Source organism: Athene cunicularia (genome assembly GCF_003259725.1).
Source record: "Athene cunicularia isolate RWA chromosome 6 unlocalized genomic scaffold, athCun1 chr6_part1, whole genome shotgun sequence".
Lineage (NCBI taxonomy): Eukaryota > Metazoa > Chordata > Aves > Strigiformes > Strigidae > Athene > Athene cunicularia.
Genome location: NW_020799105.1, coordinates 10,128,114 through 10,149,489, shown reverse-complemented (window position 1 = coordinate 10,149,489; position 21,376 = coordinate 10,128,114). Strand labels below are relative to the sequence as shown.

The window sequence follows — 21,376 nt, the reverse complement described above, 5'->3', positions numbered from 1 at the left end:
CCCCCCCCCCTTTTTTTTTTTCAGTTGTGGAAAAAAACTGATATTAGGATCTAAAATATATTTGTGAAAATATTACTGCTTCAAGCAGCACTAAAATATTAGTTATACTCCATGTGTAGCACCATCAGTGTTGCTATAGCACAGGTATCTTTCCATCTGCTACAATTCAAAACAGAGCTTCACTGTGCAGCAATGCAATTTCCACTTTTTGTTTCCTCAGTGCACAGGGGAAGATTCTAAGTGCAAGCATTTTTTGTCCTAGTCACTGAAATGCAGTGTTAAAGCCAGTGAACCTCCACCTTTCTTGTTGTAATTATCCTCAAAACTTTCACACAAATTTCACTGCAACATCCTCACCCAAGTGGAATAATAGACTGAGTTAATTTTTATCCTTCATCATTAACCAAAAAATGGTGGTTCTAAAATAACTTCATTTGGATCACCTTCTCTCTCTAAATGAGGTGTCCCAGGCTAACTTTAAGCTGCAGGAGTTAATTCTATGGAAATGGACCCATTTTCTGTGGTAGATAGCTAGAAGAACCTTCATATCCCCTTGAAGGCAAAGTAGTTACACACACACAAAAAAAAAAAAAATTCTGTTTTCAGAGATGGTAAGTTATTTATTTTTATCTACAATCTGAAAATCTAAAACTCCCTTTTAAACCTGCATACCTATTTCAGAGGGGATTTTGTATAGATAGTCTCACTTGCATATGTGCTATGCAGTCTTTATGATTTACAGAGAAAACTGATGTTAGAGTGCTGGTCTGGAAGAGTTGATTGCTTCTTCACAGATTTCCTGTATGAATTAGGTTATATCTACAGACTATTTAGATTACCCACAAATTTGATTTTGGGTGTCTGAATTCTGGCTGTTGATGTAGAATACAGTTTTGAGTTTATGGCAAAATTTTTCATGCAAGGCAAAGTTGTGTTAGGAACAGCAAAATGGGATTAATCAGAGCCAGTATACTGGCCAGAAAGCTGCTTGAGCCAGCCAATAGGTGATGTACCAGCCCCTTCCATCTCCCAGAGTTAGTCTCAGATTATTTTCCTTTATAGGACAGAAGAAGGCTTATTCCTTTCATGTAGAGAATGAGACAGAAGGAGACACGACTGTAGCTGGATTACTCTCCATGTGTGGGAGGCATTGATTCTGTACTCTCCATCCAAAACATTTCAGTCTTATGGCCCCTACTTTCCAGAAGACTATGATGGCCATGAGGCTATGGATGCTAGGGGATAAAATCATCAGTTCAACATGTCAAAGCATGAAGAATAGGCCTAGGGGCACAAGATTCAGAAGACAGAAAAGTCAGAAGAATCATAACTTTTCATCCTAGTGGCCAGTCATTGAGTGGCTTGATCACTTACATCACATCTCCAAAAACCTCCTGTATCAAATAAAAGCTTCCATGTAAAATTTGGCAAGCCTCTGATCTTTCTTCTCCCTGAAAGTGTTATATGTGAAGTTGCTTGTGAATTCCTTTCTGTAGGGCAGTAAATCTTCAGTAAGAAAGGCGAAGCCCATTCCATACTAACCAGTAGCCTAGAAATCAGCATGCTACCCTTGGAAGTCTGAAATTTGGATTTGAGTCCTGTTAAACTAAGGACATCCTAGAGCTATGTGCCACGTTTCGGGTAGGAGCTGTAGAATCAAAAAATATTATGGAAAGAGGAGAAAAAGAGCAGTTCTTTCTGCTCTAGCTATAACTTTTTTGAAAGAATGGGTGTAAAACTAATGTACAATGATCAAGTTTGTCAGAATACCTTAAGCAAAGAATGCTTGACTGGTCTGGTGAGAAAGGAGCTGCACTGTTCAGCTCTGCTGAGATAAGAAACAGAGCTAGTCATAGGTGGCTGGAAACTTTACTAGCAGGCACATAAGACAGCTAAAGTTTTCACACTGTGGAGTTAAATGTGCGTGCTGAAGATTGTCCTTCCTCGTCTCGGGTATCTGATTTGTGGGTCTCAACTTTTTGCTCTTTTCTACCTGTAAAGGGAGCAGGGGGTTGTTCTAAGGCTAAATGTCTTAAGATCATTAAATAATCACATCCAGTGATGTTATAGACTGCAAAGAAGTTCCTGAATCCCTTCATTCCAGTGAAAAGAATAACTTTCAATGCAGGATTAATAGTTTAACCAGAACTTCAGTGCATATCCATATCCTCCTTTAAATAGAACTGGCTGAAGAAGGACAGTCTTATCTGAAATATGATTACAATTGAAAAAAAAAATTAAATTAAAACTAGGGGAAAACGAAGACATTTGTTTGCAAGCTAAAGCTGATCAAGAAAGCTTTTTGTGCCAAAATGCTTTGCATAAATGTGTATTCTGGTCATTACCATGGTAACTGCATGGTGTGGAACTTAAGTTACACCTAAGGTATTGAAATATATTGAAGGAGCATGTACAGGCAGCATCTTCTTATCATAAGAAAGTGTAATCTTCTATTCAGTAGGCTGGTGCTTATTCCCAAAGATAAGAGTTCTAAGAACACAGGACATGAGAAAAATGAGTCCAAGGAAACAACAGAATTTTCACCATATAACTGCAGTTATTGACTAACTTTAGGTCCAATGCTGTCTTCAATGAGTATGTCCTGACAGCTCTTTCTGTGCCATTTGGCCTGTCAGTGGACAACCTTACAAGTAAGGGTCATCATTTTAATATATTCAGTCATAATCCTTTGTTCTGTGTGGAAAACTTGACCCTTCCCACACAATTTTACATGAAATACAGAAGTTCTACTTATAATGAAAATAGTTTTAAACAAAAACCTGGTTATTTAATTTGTATCTGTTTATTGACCTCTTAAGCTTTACAGAGACACAAATCCAGTAACAAGATGTATACAGATATATTTGTACCCTGGACCTTTATTGCATAAACCTAAAGTTTACATTTGTGAGAAGAGTTAAGGGAGTCTAGAAGACGAAACTGTCTTTGACCTGTTCCCCTTTCTGTTGAGCCTTGTCTTCCCCTTCCATGTCATGAGCTGGTATCTCATGTATTTCTAGCATAGGGCTCAGATGTCTTCCTAGCTTAAGAAAGCTAGAAAGAGGTGGTCCCACTGAAGGGGACAAAAGAGCATGCAGCCACAGCCCCTAAGTGCAACAGTGAGGAAAATGCATCTCCGTGGCATGACTGATGTCACTGTGGAGATGTGGAAAAGGAAGAGGCAGAGAGCGAAGCCCACCAATTTGAAACACTGAAGTTTCAAGATGAGATGTGACAATCATTTCTTCACTAATTATTACTAGTGTATGAATAAGAACAAAAATTCTACTCCAGAAAGCATATTTTATGGTAAGACTTGAGAAACAAAATCATCACCCCACAGAGAAAAGGGTATCCTTTCTTCTGGAATTTAGTATAACAGCTCAGCACATCTTTCCAAATTCAACATTGTTGTGTCATATGTTTTATCTCCAGATTGTCACCACTGTCCTTTAAATCTGTCAGTTGTGAGGAGGTCCTGTATCCTTAGGATATATCCTCTTTTCCTTTAAGCAAGAAATACAAATGTTGGGGGTTTCTTTGGGCAACAGAAAGAGGCATAGTATGAAAGAGTTAGTACAAAAGATTATAACATTTCTGTCTCTTGTCCGTATTTGTTTGATTTATCAGAAGGAACTAAGTCGCTGAAATGAGCACACTGAAGAAAAGTAATGTGACTAAGGTGTGGCATGGCAATGATGTTTTCAGTTCAGTTTCCTCCTTGAAAGTTCAATAACATTGTTTTATTGTACTTTTATAAAGAATCTCATTCAGTTAAGTGTCTGATCATTTCTGTACATGTGGCCATATATGTTTTTGAAAATTTCACATATAGGTGCCTTCTCATATGGAATTCATCCCTGCTGTTCATATTCTTATGGACTCTTTGGCATACTTATGTAGAATAATTACAGAATATATATTAGCAGTGCTATGCTGAAATGACAAAAAGGTTATGAACCAAATCACTAGAATTTTTCCAGTTCTTTCTCATGGTTCCCACCTCCATTTTTTCTCCCCCTTTCTCCTCCCCTTCTTTTCCCTCCTGTCTTGCTCCTTCACTTGTCCCTCAGCTCATAGTCATATTCACTGCGTCCCTACAGAAATGCTGCAAGCTGCATATGAACTAAGTCCAGACAGCACTAGCCAGTGAACTGACAACGTCTGCCAGCTGATGGTACATAGTTGTCTCATTCTTTTATTTCCGCTTCTTTTACCTCAAGCAACAACAGCTATGAAGGCTTTATACTCCCTTGTATAATGTGTGAGACAAGTCCCAGAGAAAATTACAAAGGGTTTTCTGTTAATGATATTTGCTGCTATCTTCAAGTTTTGTGCTATATTACTAAATATAAACAAAAATAATTTAATTTTTTTCTTTACCCATCAATTATTTTAAGTCAAGCAAAAATGAACACTGGTTCAAATAAATCACTATAATGGATTTGTGTTAGCTTTATTCAGCAATTCTCTGTATTCCTTAAACTTTTATGTGCTTTCCAATTATAGCAATATTTTACTTGTCACTGCAAAATGTCAGGTTATTGCTTCAAAGTTAACCTTATTTTATATAATCAGATGGAGACTTAGCTGATGCAATAAAGCATTGGGGATTGGATAAAATTCCAATTACTGTTTCCATAGTAATGAATAACAATTACTGACATAACAAAGATGTTAGTATTTTAGAGGTGTTTGTACTTTATTTTACTTTCAGTGATAAACATACAAGTTTCTTTGAGACAAAATGTTAATAACACTAATGACAGTTGGTATTTCCTTTTACAGGAGGATGACAAGATCTTAATTTATTTTCAAAAATTGTATGTCCAAGTTTATAAACTCCTTAAAATATGTGTGGGTTTAGGCAAATAGCACTGATCCCATTACAAGAAGTCAACCTTAACTATGTGCAGCTGAGAGGGAACTACAGCAGGTTATTCCTGAAAAATGAAAGGAAATAATATTGTAATAGCAGGCAAAAATGCTGACCTCTCATTAATTTTTAAATTGGATTGTCATGATAAACTAACAAAGCTTACAACATGAACTAAGCTTTGTGTCACTTTAAATTCAGGTGTAAAAAATTGTCATTAATCAGGTTCTTAGAAAACAAATGTCTTTACAGTCTTGGTTTCATAACATACCATCTGGTATCACAGATATTATCTCTAATAGATTAAATAACAGAGTCCATCTCCTTTTTAAAAGTGTTTTCCCTGGTTAGTAATAACCAGAGAGAAAGGAAAAAAAATGATGCACTTATAAATTCAGTTTAAAAAAATCTGTTTGTTTGTACACTTATGCAGTAAGATTTTTCTAAAACTCTTCTTTTATGGATCCATTTACTGATGTTTAACTGTCCACTCTTTTTAGGTTGGCATAGTACTACATTATTCTACACTCTCTACTATGCTATGGATTGGAGTAACTGCCAGGAATATTTATAAGCAAGTCACAAAAAAACCTCAGCCATGCCAAAACACTGACCAACCTTCTTATCCAAAGCAACCACTACTCAGGTATGGAATATTAGCTATAATCTTTTTTTTTTTTAATGTATTCCTAAAGCATATAAATTTTAAACAAACTCTCACTTTTATTTCCATATTCTTTACTTTTTACAATCTATAAGTGGGATCCATAAAGAATTGAGTCACTTAGATGTATATAAAAATCTGAATATTTATTGTATGCAAATAGTTATCTCTACTCAGGAAATGGAAATATGCAGAACTAGTATTGGCTATGTTTAGATACCTTTATCTGAACAGGAACAATTCAAATATTTCTGTTGGTTTCTTATGGAGGAAAAAAATGTGGCTCTCTTCCAGGTTAAGGCATTATTTAATCATCAGAAATTACGCTATAATGATTCTCCCTTTACCCTTATCTATTCTGCAGTAAGTCTTGCCCACACTTGTATTGATTGCCTAGTAACTTGATAGCAACCTTCCTCATTTCACATCAGAGATGTAATGCTGTTACAGGTGCAACTGAAAGTCTGGACTCTCTATCAGCTTTCTAGATGGAGCAGACTAACTAACGTGTCTCTTACAGCATGGCAGGTGTAATGCAGTAAGAATTTTAACCAGATGCCTATGAGATGCTGAAACTTCAAAATAGTCAGTCTGCATTAAAAAAACAAACAAACAAACAAAAACCCCAAAAAAACCCGCACCAAAAAAAACAAAACAAAAAAACCCAACACCAAACAACTTACCACAAACTAGGATTTCTGACCAAGGGCACGAGAAGATGGATTCATCTTTTTTGACTTTAGCTATCAGAAAGTTAGGTATTAGCCAAAGTTATCTAGTGTCGCTGTATAGATTTTAGAGGGAGACTGAGACAGAGAGGGACTTCCAGAGAACAATTCCTCCCATCTGTCTCGGATGTTTGTGTGAGGACAGGATAAATTATTTTATGGAGGTGCCACTCTTTCACCACAGATCATGAAAAAAACCCTGAATGGTCAATTTAGACTAAAGACCTCTGCTTTATAGGGAAGGACAGGAAGTGTGAATTGTACTTTTCATTACTTTGGTCTGAAAAATCTAGATTAGTGTATTCTTTTAAGCAGACAAAATTTTTATTAAATAACATTTGTGGACAGCTGTGTGAAGTTGTCACAATTGTTAAAAGTTTGTAGGAAGATGAATTGTGTTTTACTGTCTGATTCTGCTGAGTGAAATCTTTGTTAACATAAGTAGTTTTCTGGTTTTAAAACATTTTCTTTCTGAAGTTAACACAAGATTTGTATAGTAAAGAGCCATATTGAACATAAGCTTTGTTAGGTGTAAGCAAGAGGATATACTTTCACTGAGAGTGCGTGACTGCTAATCTGTGATTTACTATACCATTCCTCACAAATGAGAATTTCACTCTTTCAGTTACTAGCTCGTGGCAAAATTAATCATTGCTAGTTTTCGAAAGATGCAGCATGGCTACTAAGGTAGAAAATTGTTACAGGTTACATAGACCCAGCATAGTGTATGTTCTTCAAATTCAAATCTTGAGTTGGAAAACGATAGACAATCAGGTTACAGGAAAGATTACTCTAATTAGAATTTTTGTCATGTTGAGGCTCTGAGATATTAAAAATAAACAGTAATATTTTAAGTTTAGTAACAGAAATTACAAACCTCCTTTTAGCTGTAAGAGAACATGAGTATAATTGTTTAATAGCTAAGTAAAATGCTTCTGTTATTTTTCTCACTCGGTACCATATGTCCTAGAGACACAGGCACTGAAATGTCTAATGTGATCTCATAATGTTTAGTATTAGATCCAGAGTAGTAAGGATCAATTTCATGTAGAAAATGGGCATAGTATATGGAAAATTAAAAATTGCTTTAAGTGAGAAAATGCCAAACTCATAATTAGTAATTGTAGTTCTTTTAGATCAATAATGATCATTTTTATGGACACCTCAACTTTCTTGGTTTTAATAACATTGAAACCAGAATTATTTTGTATCATTCTATTTCCATAAAATCCATTTAAGATGCTTATATTTCAGTGTTAGTCATTTCACTTGTGACTGTAAGCTGATGCCAGACTTTATACATATTGTGCCCCAGGTACGTAAGAGAAGACATCGCAGTTTGCCTGGGTCTGTGTTTGGATGAGGGAATGTTAATCTTTGTTTCCATTTGACCCCAGTAGACAGCTAAATGATACAAAGTTTGTTCAAATGGAGTTAAGATTTTTTATATGTCAGGACCATCAGTGCTAGGAAGCATGTAATACAATCTGCAAAACACTTTTAAAGAAGAGGTAGTTTGTCAGAAATCCCTGTCTATAGACTTCTGTTCAGGTTTTGTTGAACACAAATATATGAATGTGTTTGGCAAGAACCATACACTTTGCTGTTCTTCCTTTTTTTGGTAGTGGATATATATGATAGACTAGGTTTCCACTTCACATATGAGTGGTTTTGTATTCCTTGTATATGTACTTGCTATGTGAGACATAAGGATATCTTTTGTGAGTCAGTAAGTGGGGACTACTGCCAAAAATCAATACATAAATCTGTGACATGGAAATTACCAAGAAATGATAAAAATTCTCTCGACACTTTTTTTTCAAGGAGCTTGATCCAGTCTAAAAAGTAGGTAAAATAGTGGAAATAAATAGCAAAATATCTAAAAGGAGACCTTAACTGTTAGTAGAAAAGGATGTTTGCTTGTAACAGTTGCTTCAGTTTCTCTGCCTGCTATTTGCATATTCATTTGCAGAAGCAAGACAGATGAGGCACATTTGATCTTTTTCTCCTAGTTTTCTTCAAGTATGTATCCTATTATGTAAAATCGTGGTTCTCTGTTCTAAATACGGTGATCAAACTTGAAATCTGTAATTTTACTGAAACTTGTTCTTCATGGCAATATGATTTTGAATATTGCCTCTTCTTGTACATTAATCATATATTATATGATACATTATGTTATACGTTATACACAATATATATTTTCTTATATATATTATACATGATATAGATATATTATCCGTTAATTATAGAGTTAAAGCTCTCAGGGCCTATTACTTTGATTACTGGAACCAACTGTAACAATTCTGGCATTTTTCACTAAATGTGCCTGGATGCTAATGAGGTGGATCAAATTAATGCATCATTGAATTTTGTGTCTTGAAATGCTGAACCCTAGCACTTCAACAGGTAATGAAATTACTTCCTGTAAAATATACTCTCTGGTATTCTTAATAGAAATAAATAATTCTATCTGTTCATCCTCTGTGGACATTTGTTAAACCTGGCAGAGTTTGGCTTCTGACTCATCTGAAGTTAGATTTTGCCAGCAAAGACAAAGGGGCATGGAAGATTCAGCTATTACTTGCAATGTACAAAACTTCTTGTCAGCCCAAGCTGAGGCACAGGTAGTATTAGTTTTTATACCTGATACATGTATGCATTTTTCATGTGACACTCTCTGCACATACAGATTAGACAGGAGTACAGACCAAGCAGAAAATATTCCTGAAAGATACTCTGTTAAAATAACTCCTTTCCAGAAAGACAGAAAAAAAATAGGCTTCTATAATTTTTAATAAGATAACTACTGAGCACAATTGCACTATAAACATTTAAAATAAAAAATAAATAAGCTGCCAGCTGGGCCAGAGATTGGTGTTAAGGAGACAGATAATTAAGTTACCTTTTATCTCAGGGTTAGGTACAAATATGTTTCCTAATTTCCTCCATCCTCTTCTATTCAATGAACATCTTGCAAGGTAACTAATATGGCAAACTTCAGATTACAGACAGTCCAATATCCTATATCTGTCATGAAAAAACATCAATGTGTATAAATAAGGTAGCAGAATCAACTGCAAAGTGGATAATGGGTGATGTCACTGGCTCTGCTGAACTACTTTTTTTTTTTTATTATTATGTAATATATCTTGATAAGCATTTTAAAAGGTTCTTGCTAAAGTTGTGGGGCTTCTAGGAAAAGAACCTCATGCAGTACCTTAGAAAAATTCTGTAAAGACCCATAGTAGCAATTTAGGAATGGATTTGGTGTCCTTTCCTTTGTATTCAAAGTACTAAGGCTAGTACTATGGCTACTAAAACTGAAGATAGAAAATTTGGGGAGGATCATTTCTCAGGCAAATTAAATCAGTTTTCAGCAGCACACGCAGAGTATGTACAGTCAATACCACTGGCTTCAACTCCATTCTCTTATTGTTTTCAACTTCAAATAATGTTAGAAGTTAAGAATAATTTTCAGAATGAGAAAACTGTTTGCATATTTCATATATCTATTGAAACTGTCCTTTAACTTGCACACAAAACAGACCTAGAAATAGTAGTTGAAAACTGAAGCAATTCAGTGAACTGTAATACCTGCTAATGGATGCGTACATGCTTATATATGTGTGTGTGTGTCTGCTGTTCAATACGAGCTTAAATATGGGCAAGTTTATGTACATTATCCATACACTTCCAGAGTATTGAGTGATATCTTGGAAGTAGCAACAACAGAGGTCTTCCTTGTGGGCTGTTTCTGGTGTAGCGGTGACGAATCTACACCCCCATCACATGCACAAGATGCGATAGTGCTCCACTTGCCTCCTCCCCCTCTCCTGTGAATGTGGCATCAGCTCCTCACAGTCAGTCCCTGGCTCATTATTTCTCTCAGCTACCTAAACAGTAATCAGTAGTATCCAGCTAAACAGTAACTAAGTATCTTTGTGACACTTAATTATTTTAAATTCTTTCATTGTAAAAAGGAGAAACCATGCTAAACTTTCAAATCCAAAAAAACCCTTTCCTTCAGTTTGTGTCAACCAATCCTGTGATGAGCCTCTTGCCTTGCAGTGAGGAGATTTTGGAGACTTGCATGATACTACAGGGATCATGGCATCTGTTTAGTGCTTTGTTCACCCTGTTAACCCTGCTTGTTTTAGGATGAACATTTAGGTGCTTAATCTGAATTAATGACAAGCTGGAAACCAACTCATGGTCACAAATGGACCTACTGCGATGTACTGCTGCGTTTGCCTAGCTGCAGGTCCCAATAGAACCTGGCTGGAAGTGTTGTGACTTCCATTACGAATTGATGATGTAGGAATTTTTACTGCGTAAGTTATCAATAAAGCAGGCTATTTCCTGAATTTGAGTTGCATGAAACAGTATTCATGATGTCATTGAAAACAGGCCCATGAGGTTTTTGCATCATAATGAAGGTGCTAAAAACACCCCAGTTATAAAGACTAAAGAGTACTTACATTTAGTTTTTTAAAGAATAATTATATCCTTTACCAGAGAAAAACCCTAGAATAAAAAGAACTGATGTTCCCAAGGTTGAAAGGGTCTTCAGAAAATGATCTTAGTTACTCCCAGTGTCTAGAAAATCTCCCCTATTAGTTATAACAAGTTGGCTATAATTTATTGCAGCATAATAGCAGTGCAATTGGGGATCAAAATTTGACCATGGTAACAAATTTGTATTAAACGTCAAGTTTGCCAAATGTGTCATGTCATTTCCTTGGTCATGGTCTTTTCTGGATCTTGAGTGTGAATGATATGAAGTGACTTAATTTACATTCTGACAGATACAGACATTACTTGTCCCCTTGACACCATCAGATCTAAAATGCAGTTAAGTTCTAGTGCATTTTTCTTTAGCACTGGCTCTCATGAATTCATGTCTTCTAGTATCAAACAATGATTGAGAGAGAGGGAGAAAGAGGTCAGATGAAAAGCATCAATTACAGTCCATTGTTTTCTTCTTTATGGTATGCCCTTAAATATTAATTCCTCTAATCTTGATCCATGGAAACCCATTTTTCCTTCCCACAGTGAACATACGAAACATCCTCTATAAAATGTAAATTTAGGCCTGATTATCCCAAGGGTTTATCTGACTTTTCCTTAACAACTCTCTGTAGTTTGCATATGTTGAAATAAATGAGAAACGCCACAGGGCAGAATTCTTGGAAGCCCTGAGGAGATCTCTGTAGTTCACTCTTTACTATTAGAATAAATGCAGTTCTGTCATTGGAGAGTAAGTGAAAGTGATGTCTCCCTGTGAGTAAGGGTTTGGCTGAATGAACCATGGGATGGTAAGCCAACAGTCTCACTGAAAATATGCTATTCCATGCTCAAGGAATTTGGGTATAATTTAAATACTCAATTGCATGCTTTGCTTAGAGGACAGAATATTTTGATGTGGGCAGGGTCAGTCATCAGGAAGTCTCTGATATTATCATCAACGTTTCTTATTTTAGTTATTGGAAATTAAGCCTAGAAAAATGTCTTTTCCAATGTATATTTTTAGATAATTTTCAAATTGTGCTGTAATTAGTTTGATTCATTATTGAACAATGGAAGTTTATGCAATCCTCATGTATTCTCAAGGCCACTTATAGCCTCAATACCGTAAGTTTCTAAAAAGGACATAGTGTGTAACAGCTGCTTTCATACATATCTGCAAATCTGTATTCTCATGTTTCATGTTTCAGTATTTATCATATTTCCCAGGAAGGAGAAAGGCCATATTTTCTGAAATACCATTTTTAAAATTTTTGCATTTGCTAACAACTGAGTGGAAGAAAAGCCATGTTTTCCTTCCAGCTAATGTTTTAGTTTTATTCACCAAAATAAGGCTTATATTCAACATTAAAATAAGCTAGTATATTATTATATTGGATATTAAAATAATCTAAAGATAAGAGCCATTTCAGAGTTTTAGTTTGGTTTAATTATAGAGCTCATCTTTTGAACAATGCTGTATTCTGAAGGATTTTATCAGTCAGACTGTACTGTGTCTTATCCGCCCATCAATTTAAGCAAGTTCGCAAAAAACCCAAAACCAACAAATGAAAGAATTGTAATGCTGGGACCTTAGCCAGAATGACCAGAAAGATTCTGCTACGGGAGACATAACAGCTAGAGATAGCAAAAAAGAGAAGCCTAAGTACAAAACAGGCAGATTAAGTCTGTTCATCATGAATGAGTTGGAGGGAGAGGATTGCAGAACCTAAAGGTGCTTGGAAATGGTTTGTTACTTCGGGGACATATTGATATTACAAGCTATTTAACATGATCACTCTTAAAAGACTGATATGTGGTCAGATGGAGTAATGGATTATAGCCAGAACCATTTTATTGCTAGCTAGCAATGTAACTGAAAGATCTGCAGTGGAAAAGGGTATAAAATGGTGACGAGGGAAACATTTTCATGAATTCTTACTCAATCTCAGCCTGAAGCTGAATGCATTCCCATCACATGGGGGAAAATTATCTTAAGTCAAAGAAAATGAATTCAGCTTTGAATTAATTGTTCCACACAGTAATATTTTCAGTAAAAACAAAATATCAAAATATTAAGGAAATTCATGGTAGCAATATATTGTCAGTGGTACGCTGAGGAAGCTGTGGCACTTTGCATAGGCCATGTAAATATTCATTGCAGATGGCACTGGATTGCCAGTGTATAGTGTCATAGTGTGGAGGTACTTTCCTGCCTACTCTGAATCAAACAGGATGAGTGATTAAAACTCTCTTCTCCACCTTCAGGGTGACTGAATTATTGTGTTACTAAGACCAAGATGGTAACAGAGCCACCTGCTTTGCTTTTAGTTTCACTTCATCTGGCTTGTGAATCAAGACTCAAACTGAAAGTATTTCAAAAGTTTGTTCTTATTTCCTATCTGGCAAAGTTATTCTTCAAATCTCACCTGAATATACTATGAAATCCTTTAAGTGAATGATGCCTGGAACTTCCTCCTTGATTTGATCTAATTTCAAGACATTTTACAATCAAAATAGAAAAAGGATTTTGTTACTGCCATAACTTCATTAGCTAAGGTATGGGTCAGATACACACAAAGTTGACACTTTAGAGAGTAGAAATCAGAAAGTAACAAATCTTTAAGAGATGTTGAGGTAGAAGGTGAAGTTTTATCCTCTTTGTCTAAAGAACAGTGTCAGAGCTGCTTAGTATAGATGAAAAGAAATGGTTTGTGGTTATTACAAAAGAAATGTATGTCAACTTATTACTTGTTAACAAGCTCTTAAACAGCATAGCAACTCATATATCAAGACCCATTCAGCTGAAACCCAGCAGTTCTAAAGCTATTGACAAACATAGCCAAAAACCCCCAAAAATTACATCTGAATGTTATCTGGTCATTTAATGAGGGAATGATGATCTTGTGAAAATTTCTAATTCCCTACATGCATTATGGTATTTGCAAGATTTCAAAGCTGTGAGCTTCAGGAAGACTTATAATGATTTCTGTGATATTTTCAAGTTTGAAAGGCTGTAACTGCACATGCTGATCTGCAGATCTGCATTGGGTTGAATTTTCAGCTTCTTTTATCATAAGTTCTCCTCTAGGTATTTCCTGGAAATTCAGAATTCTTGTCACACTGTTCCTTGCCTCAACGCTTTCTAGAATTCAGGCTAGTCACATACATAATTGTAGAGGATAAGTTAGAGGTAGGGTAAGTTTGATAAAATGCTCCATGCTTTGATATGCTGCTCCAGGCAAAATGTAAAACGCTGATTGGAAATTTTGCAAGTTCTAAAAATCCTTGAAGATAATATATTCAAACTCCAGTGGGGGCTTTGTAGAAAACTTTATCAGATTTGAAAGAGCTAAATATTTTCTCAGATGATTCTCTGGTGTCATATAGATTAAACTTGATTATGCAAAAAAGCTGTAAAGGGAAATGCATAAGATAATTTCAAATGTGTTTATTGCCATAGTGTGGACAAAGAACTAAGCATTCCCTTCTGCATGAAATAATATTCACCACCGTTACAGAAAAAGCTATCTGACTTCTAATTGTGAATGATTGTACTCATTTATTTATTATTAAGAAAAATTAAAAATTAAGAATGTATTTTATTTAAATAAAGCCGCAGTCAAATTAGATACAAATTCTTTCCTGTGAAAACTGTAATGTGAGAAAGAGGGAACTTAAAGCTTGTTACAGCACACCTCTCTTTTAAGTGGGTGTTTGTATACCTCCAGCTTAACTGTAATGAAAACAATGATGTTACAAGAAAACATAAGACATGAAGAATTGTGAAGTATGTTGTGCAGACTGATAAACTGCAATGTCACAGAAAATAGAACACTTCAGGCAACCAACTACTGTACTACAGAATTACTCAGTAGTCTATAACAGCAGTACAGTCACTAAACATTTAAATTATAGCATGGCATAGGTCTTATTAGGTCATGCATTTACCAATGCATTGACACTACTCCATAAAGTAATTTTGGCTTAAAGATATTATTAGGCTACAAGAGGAAATATTAAACAATAAAAAGTACATGACCTATCTTAAAAGTAAACTAGCAATTAAAAAACCCCATATATTTTCATGCACATATATATGTTTTTATCAATAATAGTTTTAAATGCCTAATTGTAACATTTCGGAATATTTTTCTTATTAATGAATGGAAAAATTCAAGGAAATAAATATATGTTCCTTGCACAAACAAGACTGGTGAAATCTACAGATATGCCTATTATATTAAATATGCTGGAGCATATTTAACTGTAACTGTTGTAAATTCAGCTTCAGGCCTGACTCATTCCATGCATACTTCCTGCCAAATATGTGTGATCATCTCTGTTTTATGCCTGTTTGGAAGGAGAGCTCAGAAGACTTGGGAGAAAAAGTTGCATTAGATTAAATCACTTGGGTTTGAGTTAAGAGAGCATGGAAAAATACACATATATTTCCATTGATCTCCTTGACCTTGCACATCCTAAATAGTTGAAGCCCGTTACTGGAAATATGGATGATCCTTTTCAATTCAGTCGTCATTAAAAACTCCAAATGAGAAGATGTTAAAGACAATATCACAGTTGTCTTTACAATTTTGAAGTAGGGATGTTTAAAATTAGCATCCTCCTGGGGTATGACTGAGTATTTTTAATTCGATTTTCAAAATGCTATAAAAGGAGACCAGTTTAGAACTTTGAGCAGGCTTTAGGCCAATTTTAGCTGTTCTTCAACTGTTAAGGCTGCAAATAGTGCAATAGTCTTCAGGAGCAAGCATAAGTTGTAGAGTGAAAGGCAGACCATTGTTTAAAGCTACATCTCATACAGCAATGCCTGAGTTGTGCCTTTTACTTTTATCATCAGTTTTCCGTTTGACATATGCAGAAAAGTGAATCACAGCAGCTAAATTAATCCAGGCTGGGAAATTAAAGTTCTCCTATGTAACTTTTATAATTTTAGTATTCTGAATAAAGTACATACTAAGAATCACTTCCAGAGTAGATAGAGCTCTCATACATTAGATTAAAAGCCACCCATTGACTGTTGGGGTTAGAGTAACATTTGCTGGATTAAGTACTTCAAAATTACCTACTGTGGAGTTCCTGCAATGATTCATAAATGATAGCAGAGGGAAGGCAGGTCTTTTCTGTAGAACAGGTCTTGTACATGTGTAGTATTTTTCTCTGCTGTTTCTCCTGAACACTTTATATTTTTCCATGGAAAAATTACAATTCCAGTACAGCCAAGGTATTCAGAATTTGCATTATGAATTTCATGACTATTGATCTGATTTTTAAACCTTTGTCTTGCACTGTTACAAAGTGGTATGAGTATGTGTTGTGTTTTACAGAGGCAGTTGAACGATTGCCTGTGCAGAACAGCATACATTGTAAATGAGAGAAACTCAGTGGAATGATTGAAAGTATAGAAACTGAGAAGTAGAAGAGTTTGAGAGGTACACCAGGAGATGAAATTTTGACTCAGAATAAAATAGAGAATTAGTTTGAAAATGACACAAAAAAGTGTCCAAACAAAGCTTTAAAGAAAACTGAGCAAAGAAAGAGTCTTGAAATAACATGCAAACCAACATACAGACAGAATGATAGAAAGTCTCAAAGAGATCAGTCAGGCTCTAACACAGGAAAGGAGAAGTTATGAGGATATCCGAGATGGCGATAATATTAATAAAGGAAATGGAAATGGAAAAACACTGGCCTGCAGCAAGGTAAGAGACAAGCAAACTTAGGTAAAAAATTTATCATGTACTTTAGAAGTCCATATCTATCCTTATCTATTTTCTGTAATTTCTGTTCAAATCCTATTCCTGATATTTTTTAATGAGATAGTAAATCACATCCCTATCAGTGAGACACGCCCCTTGAGAGGTTACACAGTTGAAAGGGTGGAAAAGGAAAAAGAGAGTTATCTGTCCAGTACCATCAGAGTATGACATTTCATATACTGTTTAAAGCTTGACTTTCTGGACTCATGTGATTTTGTTTGAAACCCTCATCCTAAACTTTTTTTAAAAAAGCTTCTGACTCCCTGTTTGCAATGAGAGTTGTAAACATGAAAAAAGAGGGAATACATGAACTCAAATCACTTTGAAGTTGTGGACCCTCACTGGTAGTTATGAGTGTTAAGAACAACCTTGATAAGAGTTTTAAAATGCATTAATAACAAAATTCTCTGAGATTTTTGAAGGCAGGACAATAAATAATAAGCTTAAATTGTAGTAACGGGTAAATGGCTTGATATTAGAAAAAGATTTTAAACTATGAGTATAGTTGACAGTTAAAACAGCTTACCTGGGAGGTTGTGGAAACTCTGTCATAAGATATTTGTTAACATAGATTAGGTAAGGCCAAGCCAGTCATGATAGATGCTTAACGTGACCCTGCCTCAGAGCTTCTGAGTAGACTAGATGAACTCTTGATGTTCATTCCCACCCTACAATTCTGTCACTCTTAAAACAAACATTTTTCCTAACAGTATTCTCATTTTTCAAACCTTTATTTACTGCTGAATTCCTAAAGCCTTGTTGGTCTCGTAAGAAACTCTTGTGTTTTTATGCAATTCTTGTGTTATTATGCAAGCAAATTCTGACAGACGAGACTTTGAAACTAATGTGTTCCAAATATGCCTTCAGTGTTTGGAAATGTTATGAGTCTTGTAGAAACTGGCTGCTGATCCTCCAGGTATTTTTATTCAGGTACCACATTACTATACAAAACATAACAAAAATTAGGCTAGCTCAGCTCTGAAACATCCACACCCACAATGGGTTTCAGTGAATCACTGAGAGTTACACATATTTAATCACAAGAATATTTTGGTTCATAGATAGAAATTATTGCTTATTTAACAAAATTTAGTAATTTTAATTACTAATTTTAATGATACAGATTAAAATAATTTAAATGTATAATATTTAATATATCTTAGCAAAATAGAATGTCCAGATTAAACATGCTTATACTGATTGAGTACTCATGCAGATAAAGGGGTGATGCCATTATTATTGGATCGCACTTGGTACTTGGGAATCATTCAAGTTTTTAACTCTTTTATCTGAAAGTGAACATTGGCTTAGGTTTTCTGTGAAAGAAATCCTGACCCCCTGAGATATCTGACTAATTTATCTATTGATTATGAGAGATACCTAGTTATTGTTTTACTATTGATTAGGAGGTAGGAGGATTATGATTATGGAAGATCATTTTTGTTTGCCTCTCCATATTTATGAGCAATGCCAAGAAATTGGAGGTTTCAGAGATTCACCTTCAAATATTCTATATGATTTTTGTGGAAAATATATGAAAAGTAAGTACTAGTTCCCCGTTCCAGCATGCCTTGACGGGTAGCTGTGCTTATTACTAGTCACATAGTAGATATAGGTAATTCACCACGAACATTATCCACAAATTTATGCCTATAAAACTCTGAGCAGATAACAACTTCTGCAGATATATTTATTGCTTTAGTTTATCCCCCAGTCTTTTACTATCATTGGTTTATACATTGAATATAGATGGTCCCTGAATTTGTGGTATTTGCTAACTATATGAGTCATGAATGGTCACTCATAGCATCTTGTTGCTTCATACTACATGAGTTTACAAACATCTTCAGAAAAAAATAGCTAGACAGGCAGAGTTCATTTCCCAGAAATTTTATGCATAACACTTTGGAATTGGATTTCTGGGATTACTGATGTCAGTAAAACTTGTTCTCATGAATCAAAAAGATAAGGAACAGGAATCATGGGCAAATTACTACCACTGCTATTTTCAGAATAGCTACCCCATGCTGTCTGTAATTCATATGAAAGACGTTTTGGACCATTTAATGTGGCATATCATATTCATTGTCTCATATAAGAATGACATTAAACTTGTCTACTCGTACAGACTCTTAGTCCTCTATTAGTGATACTGAAAAGCAACCAATTAGCTGTATTCCTTCTTCGTGCATTTAAGAGAGTGTTTTCCAACTAGAGAGAACACTTTACTTCTTTCTGAGGTTCTGGCAATGCCAAATCTGATAACATCATACCCAGCAAAGCCAGACAGCCTTTTGACCTGGAAAGTTAAGCAATGAGATGCTCTTACAGTATCGTGAAGATGGCAATGACTGTTGTTCATTCCTTTTCAGATCTCCTTTTTCCACATTACTAACACAGTAACATTCTGGAAATGACATGTCATTTCTAGCTTTTGATTAATATTTCTCAATTATTATTTATAAAGATAATTCACCTCTTTCTCTGCTTGTCCTTTTCTTTTAAAGTTTCATGATCGCTTCTGACTGAGTGTTGCAAGAAGCCCTGTGATTTTTTTTGAAACTTACCCTTCGACCTTTTTATATATGAGTCTTGTAGGAAAAGTTTTGGTTTTGATTCTGGTTAAAATCTGGGATAGGGCTCACCAAAAATAAATTTCTGTGTATGTCAGTTCTTAAACAACAGAAAAACATAAATATTCATGCCATCATCATATATATATATATAAAATATTTCCCATAGCTCAACTTAGTTAGACTAAAACAGACAAGGGCAAAAAACCTCTATATTAAAGCTAAAAATTCATAAACTCATGCAATTGTACCTTTGTTTCTTACTTTTCAATAGGATGAATTAAGGACAAAATGTCAACCTGACTTTTTATCAACAAATCTAAATCTCCATGGTTTTGTGGAGTCAAGACATTAATTGAATACAGTTTGTCTATGATTTAATATCAGGGTAATCCATGATCATTCTTTTACGTGTAGCATTAGAAGATAATGCTTTTTGCTACCTCTAGATTACCAGATTTAATTACCTCTTATGGAATATAAAGGAGAAAGTGTTCCAGAAAGAAGACAAAAGTAAAACCATGAGGGAAAGTTACTTCCATCGTGCTTTAATGCTTTACTACTGCTTTTTACATTTAAAAACACATACTTGGTGAGATTTTAAGTTCTTGGATACCTGGATATCTGTCAAGATGATAAATTGGAAGTTGTAGAAGTGGATAACATTGCATAAATCCTAATATAAGAATTTCTCCATGAAAAAGTAAGCTTTTTTCCTTTTCACAAACTGTAAGGATGAAACTTCACTAAGATTCTTAAGAGAGAAGGTTAGCTTCTGCAAAAGAATAATGCAGTTGTGTAGTACAAAATCAAGTCTCATCTCACTCATATGGAGCTTCACCAAAGCAAGCAGGAACACTTACCTAAATAATGGATACACAATTTATCTGACACAATGATTGATTTTATACATAGTATTTTTTTCTTTTGTTACAACTGTTCTTGGCTAGAGCTACAGCTGTAGGCACTGTTGATGGTATGCGAAGTGGGATCTCTTTCTGACCTCAGTCATTTCCTATCTGTTACATTTTAATAATGCACTGTACTTTTATAAAGAACTCTATCTAGCTTTAGGCACATAGACTTCTAACTATAGGAATTTTCAAGCTATGCTCACTCACCTGTCAATCAGTCTAAGTAGTGCATATGTTTCAATTTACAGAGTGATATGAACTAGGAAAGCAGTAGGTTTAAAGAGCTTGTCTCTCAGCATTGACAGTTGGTATGGATGGACCCTCATAAGATGGAAAAAATGCCAATGAGTAATAAGAATCATAGAATAATAAAAATAATAAGTTTGGCAGAAAAATCTGTAAGTCATCTAATTTAACTCTCCACTCAAAGCAGATCCAACATAAAAGTTAGATCAGGTCCTCATCTAGTCGTTTTGGAAATCTCCAAGGACTTTATTTCTTCTTCCCATCCTAGCTCTGTTTCCTTTTAGCTTTCATCTTGAATGGACCACAAACATGAAATGTAAGAGCTGTAACACAGTCTTAAGCAAAACACAGAAATATCACTCTTGATCCCATGAACAAAACCCATTGAGTTTAACAGAACATCATTAAAGTACATAGGTATATAATGTAAAGTTAAAATTCATGGCTATATAATGTAAAATGTAGAAATATCATGTTTATAAACACAAGAAATTCCCATCAAATTGCAGATAGTATATATAAACTATTAATGAGAACATATAAGGGATAGCAAAAGAAACTCATCGTGTGGTGGCCATCTCATTCTGCCACAATCCATGAGGATTCTGATTCTCTAGTCCCGACTCTTTCAGCCTTTCCAGAAATTTAACAAATTTCTTAAAAGCTTCAGAAATAAGAATAAAATAGAATTGTGATGGTAGTAATTTTCCATCCCTGTAAATTGAAAGTATCCCTACCTCATGAGGAAAGTAGCACCATTTCTGCTAAAACTAAAATACTGAATGTCCAGTGTGCACAGCACTCAGGTGTGATGGCTGACCCTTAATCATCTAATTCAAGGAAAGAGAATCTGTCTTCCACATCACAGAAGAAAGTCCAGGCACCTGATCATTGAGTATTCAGAGATGGTTTTCTCTCACTATCCCTTAAAGGAGAAAGCTCACTTGGTATATTAGTTCACTGTACCAAAGTAAATTTCAAAATTGTTTCTTGGCTCAGGGCATGCTGTTATCAATAGTATGTTTTTTTTCTCACCCTGGTCAGTGTACCCTAACCAGTCAATGTGTGCAGCATTAAGAAGGTAGGGAA

General features: G+C 35.0%; 1 protein-coding gene across 2 annotated transcripts in view; it reads left to right on the top strand.

The window, feature by feature from the left end:
* ADGRA1 (adhesion G protein-coupled receptor A1) overlaps nt 1-21,376 on the top strand; it is a 187,354-nt gene that overhangs the window by 146,748 nt on the left and 19,230 nt on the right. For both annotated transcript variants that reach the window (XM_026851413.1, XM_026851414.1), the window contains one exon: nt 5,377-5,522. In XM_026851413.1, coding sequence (XP_026707214.1) covers nt 5,377-5,522 — 146 coding nt within the window. The remainder of the gene's footprint in view (nt 1-5,376; nt 5,523-21,376) is intronic.